The sequence below is a fragment of the Pelophylax lessonae genome, assembly GCF_965119305.1.
Source record: "Pelophylax lessonae genome assembly, chromosome: 9".
NCBI classification, from domain to species: Eukaryota; Metazoa; Chordata; class Amphibia; order Anura; family Ranidae; genus Pelophylax; species Pelophylax lessonae.
Genome location: NC_138776.1, coordinates 107697644 through 107711269, shown reverse-complemented (window position 1 = coordinate 107711269; position 13626 = coordinate 107697644). Strand labels below are relative to the sequence as shown.

The following is a 13626-nucleotide window of genomic DNA, read 5'->3' as shown; positions in this document are numbered from 1 at the left end:
CACCTCCCTGTACGCTTCCCTATATATACACATGCTCAGTGCACTGTTCCTTGCTTGAGCAACATCACTGTTCTCTGAGCTTCCATCCGTGTATCCCTTGGCTATTGTATCCGATCTCCTGTGTACCGAGCCGGCTTCGTTTCTCCGTCTATGTTTGTCTGTTGCCTGTCCTGACCTCGGCTTGTCTCTTGGATCTCCTTATAGTCTCTTGTTTACTCTGCACATGCCAGTGGTCTCCACATCCTCAGCTGGGCCTACCTGGGGGCCGCGACCTGGTTCCAGTCTGCTGCAAGTCCATCCCCACCATCAGGGGCCCTGGTGAAGAAGCAGGCTGGGGCTTAGACTCCACGCCCTGGGGAATCCTGAGCTGGGGATCTATAAGGGCTCACTACCACAGACTCGTTGACAGGTTATAGTTACTCTGGTGGTGAAGGGGTGATGTGATTGGCCCCTTCACTAGCGTCTGGGTCCCCACATACTGGGACTGGGTCCATGGCACAGTACCTGGGAACACAGCCTGGAGTCATGGGAGAGAGACACAGGTGAAGTATCGAGGCCTCAGAAAAAAAGCAAGCACAGAGTTATAGAGAAGATACATATAGAGATACATTTCCTGTATCCAATAGCAATGGTGGCACCAGTCACTGGGTGTAAGGTTATTGTTGAGTTGGTGAAGACCAGTACATGCTCCGTGGTACTGTCTCAGAAATGCTGCACACTGGGAGGGAGAGATGTTCTCTAAATGAAGTGTGTCTAAAGTGTCAACATTGTCTACACTGTAGAAGTTCAGTCACGGATTACAAGGTGTTAACTGTGTTGCCCACTTCTAAGTTTGAAGTATCTCCTTAATGTTGATTTTCACATGATAGCAGCTCCCAGTCTATGTTGGGCATTAGCGAGTGCAGTTCCACAGTGTCCCCGCTAGACCGCCTTAAGCCCTGCCCATAACTTTGAGTCACTGAATTGTAAGTATGCAGCAGGGTTTTGTTAAAGTGAAGGTGAAAAATTTGATCTCCATACTTGTTCTGGGTCAGTATCAGATGTTTGGATGGTCATAACAGCTGGACTACATAGTTATCTTTATACAGATTTCCTTTAAATAGAGCATATAGACTCATATGTGTGAAGCAGCACTAATGTAACTGCTGGTGTTGGTTTTATTTTCCATCTAGCTGTGTGATGCAGCACCTATGTAACTGGTGTGTTGGTGTTATTTTCCATTAAGCTGAATCTTGGACACATAGAAGAGTGGAGGAAGACTTCAGTTTCATGTTCATTTCATTTCAGTTTCATAGGTAAATACATAGGGCTGTTCTCTAAAGTTTTACTCATTGGTAACCCAAATAAACATCCTGTCAATTTTTTCTTAAGTGGCCAGGGCTGTACGTAGGTGACAGATACTTTGTACTCATCCAAGTCAACATTTCGTAAGAATGAGAAGATTTAAGAAACATAAAGGTAAAAGTGTTTTTTTTTTTTCAGACGATAATGTCTTTGATGAGGTCTAGTGCTGCAGGGCTTTAGACTTTACATAAAATAATGTATAGTATATCTTGTAATAGATTTGGCTTCAATTTTGTGTGCCTTGGGACTCTTCATTGTTGGTCCTTCTACGTCGTATGACCAGCGATCCTTCTATGACCAGTCATCTTTCTGTTCAACAAAAATGTTAATTCTCCCTATGAACCTATGCATTGGCAATACATGTACATTGAAATGACCCTGATTTTATTATACAGGGAAGATGGCAAATGACCTTACAGAGATTACAAGCTTGCAGTGGATTTTTTTATTGTGTGAATTCTTTTTATTTAAAACATGTTTTATTTTAACATTCTTTAGAATAAAATTAAAAGTACATTAAGTCAAAAGTATATTTTATGTTTATGAATAAACAGAATACAGCTTAGTTAAAAATAAAGTGAGAATGTTATTGGCTAATGCTGTGCAAAGTGAGACATATTATGATGATAAGTGCAGTATATGTGCCTCATAGTTATGCCTATGTTTAACAAAGGGAAACTAAGTAGAAAAATCACAAGGAGGTAGAACGCAGGGAATGGGTTGTATGTTTAATAATTTTAGTGAAAAGAAATAGAAGCTCCCCAACTGGGAAATGAGCTAAGATTAAAAAGCTGGGGGGGAAAAACCTCTATATAAACAATCCTATACTATACAGGCGGTTCCCGGGTTAAAAACATCCAACTTACAAACGACTCCTACTTACAAACGGAGAGAGACAACAGGAAGTGAGAGGAAATCTACCCCCAGGAAGGGAAATTCACTCCTGTAAGAGTTATTATGGGAAAAAGGTGCCTCTACTGAAGCTTTATCACCAATCCTTCCACAACATCCCAAAATTTTCAAAATCCAATTGTCACAGGGACAGAAAGTGAGGTGAAATCTTCTGAACAAATCTAACAGGGGTGTTAACCCTTCTATCCAAAAAATGTAAAATTTATTTTTTTGGCTGGAGCTACACTTAATAAATGTACCTGTTCCAACTTATAAATAAATTCAACTTAAGAACAAACCTACAGACCCTATCTTGTTTGTAACCCGGGGACCGCCTGTACTCTACAACACTTGATCCAGAGGAAGGCATAGAAAAAAAAATCCAATTAAACATGATACAATTTGCTCCAGTGGAGGAAAAAAAATCCTTCCTGTTCCCTCAGAAGGTTCTTGGATATTCCCTGATTGTAATATTATTGAGAAATTCCCTGGATCAACTACCCCTTGAGGTTTTATCCCCTATAAATGTTAGTATCCAGTTTTTTTGTGCATTTAGGAATGCATCCAACTCTTTTTTTTTTCTAAACAATCTTGTAAGCTGGTGCCAAAACTAGCTCTTGAGGGAGTCTATTCCATATATTCACAGTTCTTACTGTTAAGAAGCCTTCATTCATGTGAAAGTTAAAGTGTTTGTAAAGTTTTGTTTTTTCTGTTTTTTTATATAACAAACATGTTATACTTACCTGCTCTGTGCAGTTGGTTTTGCACAGAGTGGCCAAATCCTCCTTTTCTCGGGTCGCTCTTCTGTGCTCTTGGCTCCTCCCTCCTGTTTAGTGCCCCCACAGCAAGCAGCTTGCTATGGCACCTGAGCTGAGTCACAGCTTCCTGTGTCCATTCAGACACAGAGCTTCAAACCGGCCCCACCCCCTCTCTTCTGATTGGCTGACTGACTTTGTCAGCAGCAGGAGCCAATCGTGCAGGTGAGAAATGAGGAGGGGAGTCCTGGGCAGCTGAGAAACTCCTGCAACATTGCTGGATAAAGATGGACTCAGATAAGTATTAGGGGGGCTGAGGGGGACTGCTGCACACAGAAGGTTTTTTATCCTAATGCATTTTTCTGCCTTTACAATCCCTTTAAATATATTTTCCTTTCAGACATAAATAGTGCCCTCTTGTAATGACCTGAAAGTGAATAACTCTACACCAAATTCACTATATCGACTACTTATGTATTTTTACATGTTAATCATATCCCCACTTAATCGTCTCTTCTCAAAAGAGAATAAATTCAGCTCAGCTAATCTTTCCTCATCGCTAAACACCTCCATGCCTCCTATTAGTGTTGGGTGAACGGTTCGGCCTGAACATGAGTTTGGGCCGAACATTGACGATTTGGCCCGTTCGTCCAACACTCGAAATTGCAGGTTGTTTTGGTGGGTGTTTGCCCCGCCGAATGCCCCTCAATGCACTGCCCGCTGCTCATTGCAATTTGTATGCCCTGATTGGGCAAAGCTTTGTCTAATCAGGGTACAGTATAAATGAGTTGTTAAAGAGCGGGGCCGGGAAGCCAGCCGTAGCGTACTTAACAACTGATGAGTCATTAGTTGGCGATGGGTTTACCTGCTGACAGCTGAATTAAAAAAAAAAAATTGCTGGTTAAAAAAAAAGACAAAAAACGACATGGGGTCCCCCCAAAATATTTACCGGACCCTGAGCATGAAGCCTGGCAGGTCAGGAAAGGCCCTGCCCCCCACCCCAAAGCAACTAGTTCCCAGGTTGATGGGGACAAGGGCCTCATCCCCACAATCGTGGCTGGTGGTTGTGGGGGTCTATGGATGGGGACTTATTGGAATCTGGAAGCCCCCTCTAATAAGGGGGCCCCCAGATCCCTGCCCCCCTATGTGAATGAGTATTGGGTACATAGTACCCCTACCCATTCACCCAAAATGTATTAAAAAGTAATATAAACACAGAGACAGTTTTTGACAATTCCTTTATTTAAAAAAAAAAAAAAAAAAAAAACAGTGTCCCACCCCCCCCCCCCCCCGATGTAAATCTATCATCAATCATGCCGCACTTGAAAAATAAAAAAACAAAAATATCAAATGCCGGAGCCTGCAGTAGCCCCCCCCCCCCCGCAGACACCCACAACCACTGGCCAGGGTTTTGAGGATGAGGCCTTTGTCCCCATGGGAACAAGGTGCTTTGGGGCGGGGAGACAGAGCCCCCTTGCCCCAAAACACCCACCCCCCCATGTTGAGGGCATGTGGCCTGGTGTGGTTCAGGAGGGGGGACCCGAAAGGCAGGACCAAGGTAGAATGCCAGACTAGTAGATCCTGCATGCAGTGGTAGGTCTTGTGTAAGTTCTTGCAGGAGTAGGGATACAATATGCAAGCAGGTACTTTCAGGTAAGTTGGGGGTAAATCTGAATTTATGTCTGAGAGTGGGTAGGTGCATGTATATTAATGGCAAGAATTTTCAAGTAAGAGATTGTAGGTGGATCCTCACGATTATACTGTGGTGTACAAAAAATATGAGCAGTTTTCAGAGTATGGATGATCCATCATGGTTCCCTATGCTGGCAATTTCTAAGCTGATGGCCTGAACGTAGTGTTGTATCAGTTGGCTATGTGGGCATATGTTGCATCCCTGTGTTTAATAGGATGGATCATGCTGCAGCAGGTGGCACAACCAATTCTCAACTTGTGGTTTAGAAATGTTTGTGACATTAATGCACAGTCAGTCTCTGTTTTGTATGTTTCTTGAAAACAGTAATATCTCACTGCTAAAACATCTGACTTTATTTGTTTCCACCTGCGAGTTTGGGTATTTTTGCTCCTCCTGTTGCATTCTCCAGAAAATAAATTACATTATAAAGCTAACAGGGAAAGGAACCACTCATAATGGTCACAGAGCATATAAAGATCTAGAAACTCAAGCACAGATTTCTCCTAAGAGATATAAAAATCATTTAACGTATATCTATAGTCAAAGTTTAAAATCATATATTTATTTTCACATTGTATTTCTGTTATTTTTTGCCTACTCATACTAATCTGAGAGATATTGAAATTTGTAAACCTATTTTGTGATGATCCCCACACATTTACTATAATTCTGTGACATGTAGTTACTGTGGCCTGTGAGTGGGCACTGTTGTGTCACTTATTTCATGGAGACCTTCTTCTGAACTACAGAGGTGCTGAGAGAAGGAGTTTTTAGGAGGTGGAGTCAACAGGAATCACAGCTTAGGCAGCAAGGTACATTGGATATGTAGTCCTTAGAAATAAAATATACAGCAGAGGAGAAGCAAGGCATGTAGGGAATGCATCAAGGTGTTAAAAGAGATGGGCAGCAGACAGGGAACACTCACAACACTGAAGGAGATTATTTAAATGATCTTATATTGCATTGTCAAAAATAACTATTGTTTGTGTTGGTATTACAATGCTGATGCTAATGGGCTTTAACCAAGTACTGTTATCAAATGGCAAGTTAGTGATTTTATGAATGATCCACTATTGATTGTTAAAAATATCCTTTGTGCTAGTTTCTCATTGGCTGATTGTTGCAATAGAAAAAGGATTTTAGCTTAAATGGTCAGTGATATTGATTTTACAGAAATGTTTGCATTTGACTCATGTCTTTGTAAATGTGTTCCCAAGCTCATGTCTTATTATTTTAGCATTTTCATACCAGAGATCTGTTGAATTGAAGAACATCAAATGCCAATGTTTGTCAATGTATTCCAAAACAGAAAATCGTATGTCACCTTGTGTTGGGCACTTGGTAGGTGAAGTAATTTTCCAGTAGCGGTTTACATGAACGCAATGTAAAAAAGGACAAATTAGATAATTTTTCATCTTCAAAAGTTCTAGGAATGTTAAATTCAAATGGGAACCAGTTACAAGATTCAAACCCATGTCCCCATGCTTTATTTCCAAGTCACCCCGCTATCAAACAGGTTTCAAATTACTATCTCTGCTATTTTTTCTTGGTGAGGCCTCATCTACAATCAGCTTAATTAAACATCTAATATTTTATTTCCTTACTGTTCAGATCCATACCACTTATGTCGCCAACCTACAGCCTTGTCACTGGTTATTATTTTGAAGGTGATTGAAATTGCTGTGATATTTATATTAGGTAATGTATAATATCCTTTAACCTATGTAGCATTTAAGAGGCAGTATCTAGTCTCTGTACATATTCCAAACTTACGATTTTTTCTTCTATATTATCTTGTTATTGTTTTGTAAGTAAAGAAGAGGAAGTAAGAATTGGAAGGGGAAGAGGTTGGACATGTGTATTGATGAAAACATTTTAGTGTATATATATATATATATATATATATAAATATATATATGCTAAACAATACATTTACAGGAGTATAAGTTGTCTTTTAATAATAAAGGGAAGGGTAATAATGTTGAATAATAACAGCAGGTTTGCAGTAGAAGTTACTGTATGTTATAAAACAATTTTCATAAAGGAGTTAACCTATATGTGTGTTTATATATTACTGTTAGTTTGGAAGATGCCCTGCGATACTCTTCAGAACTCTTCAGAACCATCCTTTGCAAACAGCACCGACAGAACTTCTTCTATCCCGAAACACTACCATGATGCTTTTGACATGATTTCAGACCTGTGTGCTGCCACAGGTAAAGTAATGACCCGGCTTTACCTAAAATGTAATCAGTGTAGCAGCAGATTAATAACTTTACTTAAAGAATTTTTGTATACACTTATTGGGCTATCTTTAGATCACTCCAGTAATGTAGCTGAAGCTCCCAGCTCTCCCCTCATTTGGAGGGAACGTCCCTCTTTTGAGACCAATCCCTCAGTCCCTTGTGCAGCCTCAGCTGCTTCTCTTTTTCATCTAATATGCACATCTCTATACAGAATATACTTTTTTACTACCAAAAGTCATACCTTGCAACATTTGAATTTCAGAAAGAGGGCCACTTGAGGAAAGGAGTGACTTGTGGCACAAAATCCCCCCGGCACAAATCCTATTTCCCCCAAATCGCACACGTCTCTCCCCAGTTCTATCACAAATCATCCCCCTCAAATCTTCCCTCCCAGTACAAATCTTCTTCCCCTTCCCTAGCTCAAATTTTCCTCCACCGCCCCCAAAATACCCCTCCAAGCACAATCCATCTTTCTTCCCCATCTCAGCACAAATCCCCACCCACCTCAGTTCTCCCCTCCCAGAAAAAAATCATTTTCGCTCCAGTCCCCCCCCCCCGCACAAATCCTTCTTCTCCAAATCCCTCCTCCCAGAATAAATCCTCTTCTACCCCACAAATACTCCTTCACAGCACAACCCCCCATTCCAGTAACCCCCCTCCCCCAAATTCTCCCCAGCACAAATCCTCCAATCCCCCTTCCAACCAAATCTTTCTCCCCTTCTTCAAGCACAAGTCCCCCCCCCCCCCAATCTCCATTACTAGCACATATTTTCCCCCCTACTCTGCTCCCCCTGTCACTGTGCCCCCCCATCAGTATACCATCCCTGTCATTGTGCCCTTCCATCACTGCGACCCCCTGTCGTTGTGCTTCCCCTTGTCACTGTTCCCCCCCCTCACTCTGCTCTCCTGTCACTGTGCTCCCCCATCACTGTGCCTCCTCATCACTATCCTTCACTGTTTTAAGAAAGCCACTACACAAAGTAAATTTCTGGGGGGGCATTGCAAGCAGCTGCCCAAGTTGGCTACATAATAATCTGGCTCCTTTACTCCCCAGAGTGTGGCAGTTTACATCCCCTGCTGGCTCACTACCCATTCAGCCTAATTTTCCAACCAGCAGCCTTGCTCTCCCTAGGATCTGGCTGTAGACTGAACCTCTAAAGCCTGGATGCGTGTGGAAGCGGCAGCTATTACACTGCTGGAGCATTGCCATCACACCACACTGGCCCTGGCTCACAGAGACCTGGCTAGCAGCTCTCACTGCTGAAGAGGATCTTACTGCTCCCCAGCTGCCAAGTGGCTGCAACTCTTGAATCTGCCTCTGCTCGGCTTCCCAAGGAACACAGTTTGCCATGTAGGAGGCTCTGAGAGACAGGAAGCCAGAGATGGTAGGCGGTGCTGGGAGGTTGTCTGCAAAGTATGTCACGGTCCTAGCAACCCATGACGGTATTGAAGATTAAGGGGAGAAGCAGAGATTGCCAGCATGCTCTGCTCATATGAATCCTCACTCGGTGTAGTGCAGCCTTTCACAACCTTTTCAACACAGGTGAACCCTTGAAATAATGTTCTAATTGCAGGGAACCTCTGCTAAAAATGACTATATCTACAACTCCTGATACAGTAGTGTGATGGTCAGTGAGAAGACTGCTTCTTGCCCTTGTGGTCATTTGGAAGAATTACCCCCTTACAGATAACTAAAAAGATCAATGGTGTCAGTGGGAACTTATCTGAATGGCAGAAACTGCTCATTGCTCATGGAACCCCTTGCAACCTCTGGAGGAACCCTGGTTGAAAAACCCTGGTGTAGAGCACACAATGGACCCAATGAGGATTCCACCACTGGAGTGGAGCGCAGTGCTGGAACCTGTCCAGCACTGGGCTCTGGACTCCCGGACTCCAGCCCAGAATCCGGGATGGTTGGGAGGTATGCCAAAAGTGTCATGCTTTACTAAACTTTTTATCCAACCTCTATATGCTACATTTGTTGTTTTTGGAAAGCCAATAAAAAGGAAAAATAGAGATCAAAAAAGCACATGCATGGTTTAATCATTTTCTGCATATTAGATCTTTGTGGTCCATGAAAACAGGCCGTAGCAGGGGTATTTCTGTTGCCTACATACTGTGTGCTAAAAGGGGCCCCTCTTTACCATTTCAGAAAGTTGGGAGGTATGGCTTAGTCCTTAATAGGTGTGTAAACTTTAAGTAAACTAACAAATTAAAATAATACAATTTTTTTTTTCTGCCAGGTTGTTATTTTTATGTGTTACTATTAGGGAGATTTCCCCTCACTTATGATCAAGACAGGATTCATTGAAAGATCTCTTCTAAGAGGATACAGACAAAAAAAAAATTCCTAATATAATGAGAAAGGGTTAAACACTTCTGACATAGTTTTAATTACTGTTTGTGTCTTCCTGCTGCAGTGACAACGAACCCATTTCCTCTCCTGGTGGCAAAGGGACAGGAAAGAAGTGATCACAAGCAAAAATAAAAGCCTGACAAAATCTCTAATTCAAAAGCAGAAAGATCAGACATTCCTTTGGGTCCATTTATATGAAACATATGTGATAATGTGTGGGTGTGAATGAACATTTCCCTGTAAAGTGACCCTATCACCACAGCATCAATTGAATTCAAAGAACACCCTGTGAAAGAAAAGTGACAGGGTCACTTTAAAAACACATTAAACTGCAGTGCATAAATATGAACTAGCTGCATAAAAAAAGATAGGAAATTCTACCCAAAAATCATGCAGTAAAATCTATCATGTGCTTTTTTGCAGGAAAACAGACAAATGTGAAAAGATCCTAAACATATACTTATATACCAAATAGAATAAATGACTTGTTTCTCCTTGACAGGCAAAGTGTGCGAACTATGTCCTTTAAACTGGGTGGCATTTAGTGGTAAATGTTATTTCTTTTCGGAAGAAAGAAATAACTGGACTTCAAGCAGAGAGAACTGTCAAATCAGAAACGCGGACATCCTATGCATGGAAGACTCTGCAGAAGAGGTTTGATATGACAGAAAATTTCGGGGTCGGGAGCACCAGTATCTTTTTGTATATAGATTTTATTTCAAGTTCCTCAATTCTGGGACACCTGAAAAATCAACCTTCAGACTGAGATAGTTCAAAATCAGAGATTTATTGTTAAACGTAGCTGCATAAGAGCACACCCACAAAAGGCTGTCAGATTAACCTTTTATAGGGTTTCCTTTTCAAGAGCAACATGACATCAGTACATTTTAACCACCTGCCGACCATCCCAAGCAGATTTACTGGGGCAGGGTGGCTCAGCTGCGCATAATCACGTAGATCTAGTGATCATGTGATTAGACACAGCGGGAGTCAGACTGTGGGAGTAGTGGGCTTGATCCCCGCCGGCCTCCCACAATCTTCAGACACTGACAGAAGAGACACCTGCCTATGTAAACAAAGCAGGAGGCTCTTCTGTCACACAGGCAGAGAGAGATCGTGTGGTTCAGCTAAGCAACAAACACAGATCTCTCTTTGCCTGTCACAGAGCTCCCCCCCCCACACAGTTAGCAAGCACAAGTAGGCATACATTTAACCCCTTGGTCACCTCCAGTATTAACCCTTTCCCTGCCAATGTCCTTTATACAGTAACATTGCATATTATTTAGCACTGATTACTGTATTAATGTCACTGGTCCCCAAAAAGTGTCAAAAATGTCAGTTAGGGATCCGATCTGTCCGCCGCAATGTCGCAGTCCCGCTAAAAATCGCCGCCATTACAATACGCTTTTTGGGATTTTTTTTTTACCAAAAATTTGTAGCAGAATACAAATTGGCATAAAACTGCTAAAAAAAATAGATTTTTACAATTTTTTGGGAATGTTTTATAGCAGAAATTAAAAAATATTGTGTTTTTTAAAAAATTGTCGCTATTTTTTTGTTTATAGCGTAAAATATAAAAACCGGTATTCAAATACCACCAAAAGAAAGCTCTATTTGTGGGAAAAAAAAGACATCAATTGTATTTGGGTACAGCGTCGCACAACCACGCAATTGTTAAAGTAACGCAGTGCCGAAAAAAAATGGCCTGGTCATTAAGGTGGTAAAACCTTCCGGAGCTGAAGTGGTTAATAAACATGCCACTTGGTATACATAGCAATTTTATTTATTTACTCTTCTGGTAAGCATAGTAGCAAAAAGACATGTTTTTAACAAAACTCAAAACTCAAAAGCGCCATTTTAGCTCACTAATATGAAATGGAGAACACATCAGAATATACAGTATACAGTGTATTATATACTAACTTATCAATATATTTTAGTATATAATATATATATATTCTGATGTGTTCTCCATTTCATAGAAGTGAGCTAAAATGGCGCTTTTAAGTTTTGTTAACTTATCAATATATTTTAACATCAATGCTGTATTGGTTTTCTTCATAAATGTATTATTGTTGTTAGTGATGGGCCAAACACTCCCCCTGTTCAGTGCGCACCAGAACATCTCAAACAGGGTACAAGTTCTAGCGAACATGCAAACTCTATTAACCACTTCTGGAACGGAAGATTTGCACCCTTAATGACCAGGCCATTTTTTGGGATTCGGCACTGAGTTAATTTAACTGACAATTGCATGGTCGTGTGACGCTGTACCCAAATAAAATTGATGTCCTTTTCTTCCCACAAATGTCCTTTTCTTCCCACAAATAGAGCTTTCTTTTGGTGGTATTTGATCACCTGTGCGATTTTTATTTTTGCGTTATATACAAGAAAAATAAACTTTCTGCTATTTACCATTCCTCAAAAAAATTAAATATCAAATTTTTTCAAGATTTTAGGCCAATTTGTATTCTGTTACATATTATTGGTAAAAAAATACGAATAAGCGTATTTTGATTGGTTTGTGCAAAAGTTATCATGTCTGCAAACTAGGGGAAAGATTTACATCATTTATTTATTTATTTATTTTACTAGTATTGGTGGTGATCAGCGGTTTTTAGCGGGACTGTGACATTGCGGCAGACAGATCAGACCCCTTACTGACATTTTTGACACTTTTGTGGGACCAGGGAAATTACTACAGTAATCAGTGCAAAAAATATGCACTGTTACTGTAATAATGACACTGGCAGGGAAGGTGTTAACCCAGGGGCGATCAAAGGGTTAAGTGTGAGCCTAGGGGAGTGTTTTCTAACTGTGGGGGAGATGGGCTTATCAATCAATACAGAGACCTGTGTTCCTAAATAGGGCTAACACAGGAGCTCTGCATTGATACCAGAGAGAACAACGATCTTCTGTGTTTACAACAGCAGACAACTGTTCCCTCTTCACAGGGAGCAATCGCGGGTGCCCGGTCCCTGTGGATCGGCTTCCCTGCTGGCGAGTGGGCAGGCCCGCGCCTCCAGGATCGCTCCCGCAGACCGCCGTACAGGTACGGCGATTTGCAGGAATCTGCCGACCTGACACCATATAACTGCGACGGCTGGCCGGTAAGTGGGTAAAGTCTATGGGACACAAAAATGAAAAATCAAAAGTCATCATTTTAAAGGCTTATATGCAAGTTATTGCCATAAAAAGTGTATAGGGACTGATACTGCCCTGGGGGACATGTATCAATGCAAAAAAAATGTTTTTAAAACAATCGTTTTTAAAGGAGTAGTGATTTTATTGATGCTTAAAGTGAAACAATAAAAATGAAAAATTCCTTTGAATATCGTGCCTGGGGGGTCCCCTTAATGTGCCTGTAAAGTGGCACATCTGTACGATGTATGGAATCTGCTGCAGCAATACTGACATTTTTAAGAGAAAAAATGCAATTTAAACTTGGATTTTAAGGGAAACCCCACGCCAAAATGTAAAAAAAAAAAATGGCGTAGGGCCCCCCAAAATCCATACCAGACCCTTATTTGAGCACGCAGCCTGGAAGGTCAGGAAAGGGGGGGGAATGAGCAAGCGCCCCCCCCCTCCTGAACCATACCAGGCCACATGCCCTCAACATGAGGGGGGTGCTCTGGGGCAGGGGGAGGGGGGCTCTGCCTTCCCCACCCCAAAACATTCTGTCCCCATGTTGATGGGGACAAGGACCTCTTCCTGACAACCCTGGGCTGTGGTTGTCAGGGTCTACAGGTTGGGGGCCTTTTTAGAATCTGGAAGCTTTCTTTAACAAGGGGCCCCCAGATCCTACATCGTACCCCTACCCATTCACCAAAAAAGTGTACAAAAAAATAACACATAACACAGTTATTGACAAGTCCTTTATTCAAAAATAAAAAAATAAAAAATAGTGTCCCCCAATGTAAATCCATCTTCAATCACGGTGCTCGCAACCCAGAAAAAAAAAGTTCCGCTCTCTGTGAACGTTTCCCGCGGACTGCATATTCGTGGTTTGACAGTTCTTATATAGGGAATGGACGGAGCCATGGCGGTGGTCCCGCCCCTCGTAACGTCACGGACCAGTGCATGCTGGGTCGGTGGTGTTGTGAGGGGCAGGGCTGCCGGGGGACGTCACCGGTGTGGCCCTGCCCATTCCCTATATAAGAACTGTCAAACCGCGAATAGGCAGTCCGCGGGCAGCGTTCACCGAGAGGGGAGCTTTTTTTTTTGGGGGGTCAACGGGTCCGGCAGGCGGCGTGATTGAAGATGGATTTACATGGGGGGACGCTATTTTTTTTTTTTTTTTTAAATAAAGGACTTGTCAAAAACTGTCTTATGTGTTTATTT

The 13626-nt window shown here is 41.8% G+C and overlaps 1 protein-coding gene across 2 annotated transcripts in view; it reads left to right on the top strand.

Moving 5' to 3' along the window:
• The first annotated feature begins 1372 nt into the window (after positions 1-1372).
• The window catches only part of LOC309564577 (C-type lectin domain family 2 member B-like), a 29915-nt gene continuing 17661 nt past the window's right edge, over positions 1373-13626 (top strand). The window contains exons 1-4 of one of the 2 annotated variants that reach the window (XM_082269222.1): positions 1373-1458; positions 6295-6381; positions 6765-6899; positions 9857-9939. In XM_082269222.1, coding sequence (XP_082125348.1) covers positions 1434-1458; positions 6295-6381; positions 6765-6899; positions 9857-9939 — 330 coding nt within the window. In that variant the 5' untranslated portion in view covers positions 1373-1433. Of the gene's footprint in view, positions 1459-6294; positions 6382-6764; positions 6900-9787; positions 9940-13626 lie in introns of both variants that reach the window. The other variant, XM_082269221.1, reaches the window with a different exon arrangement.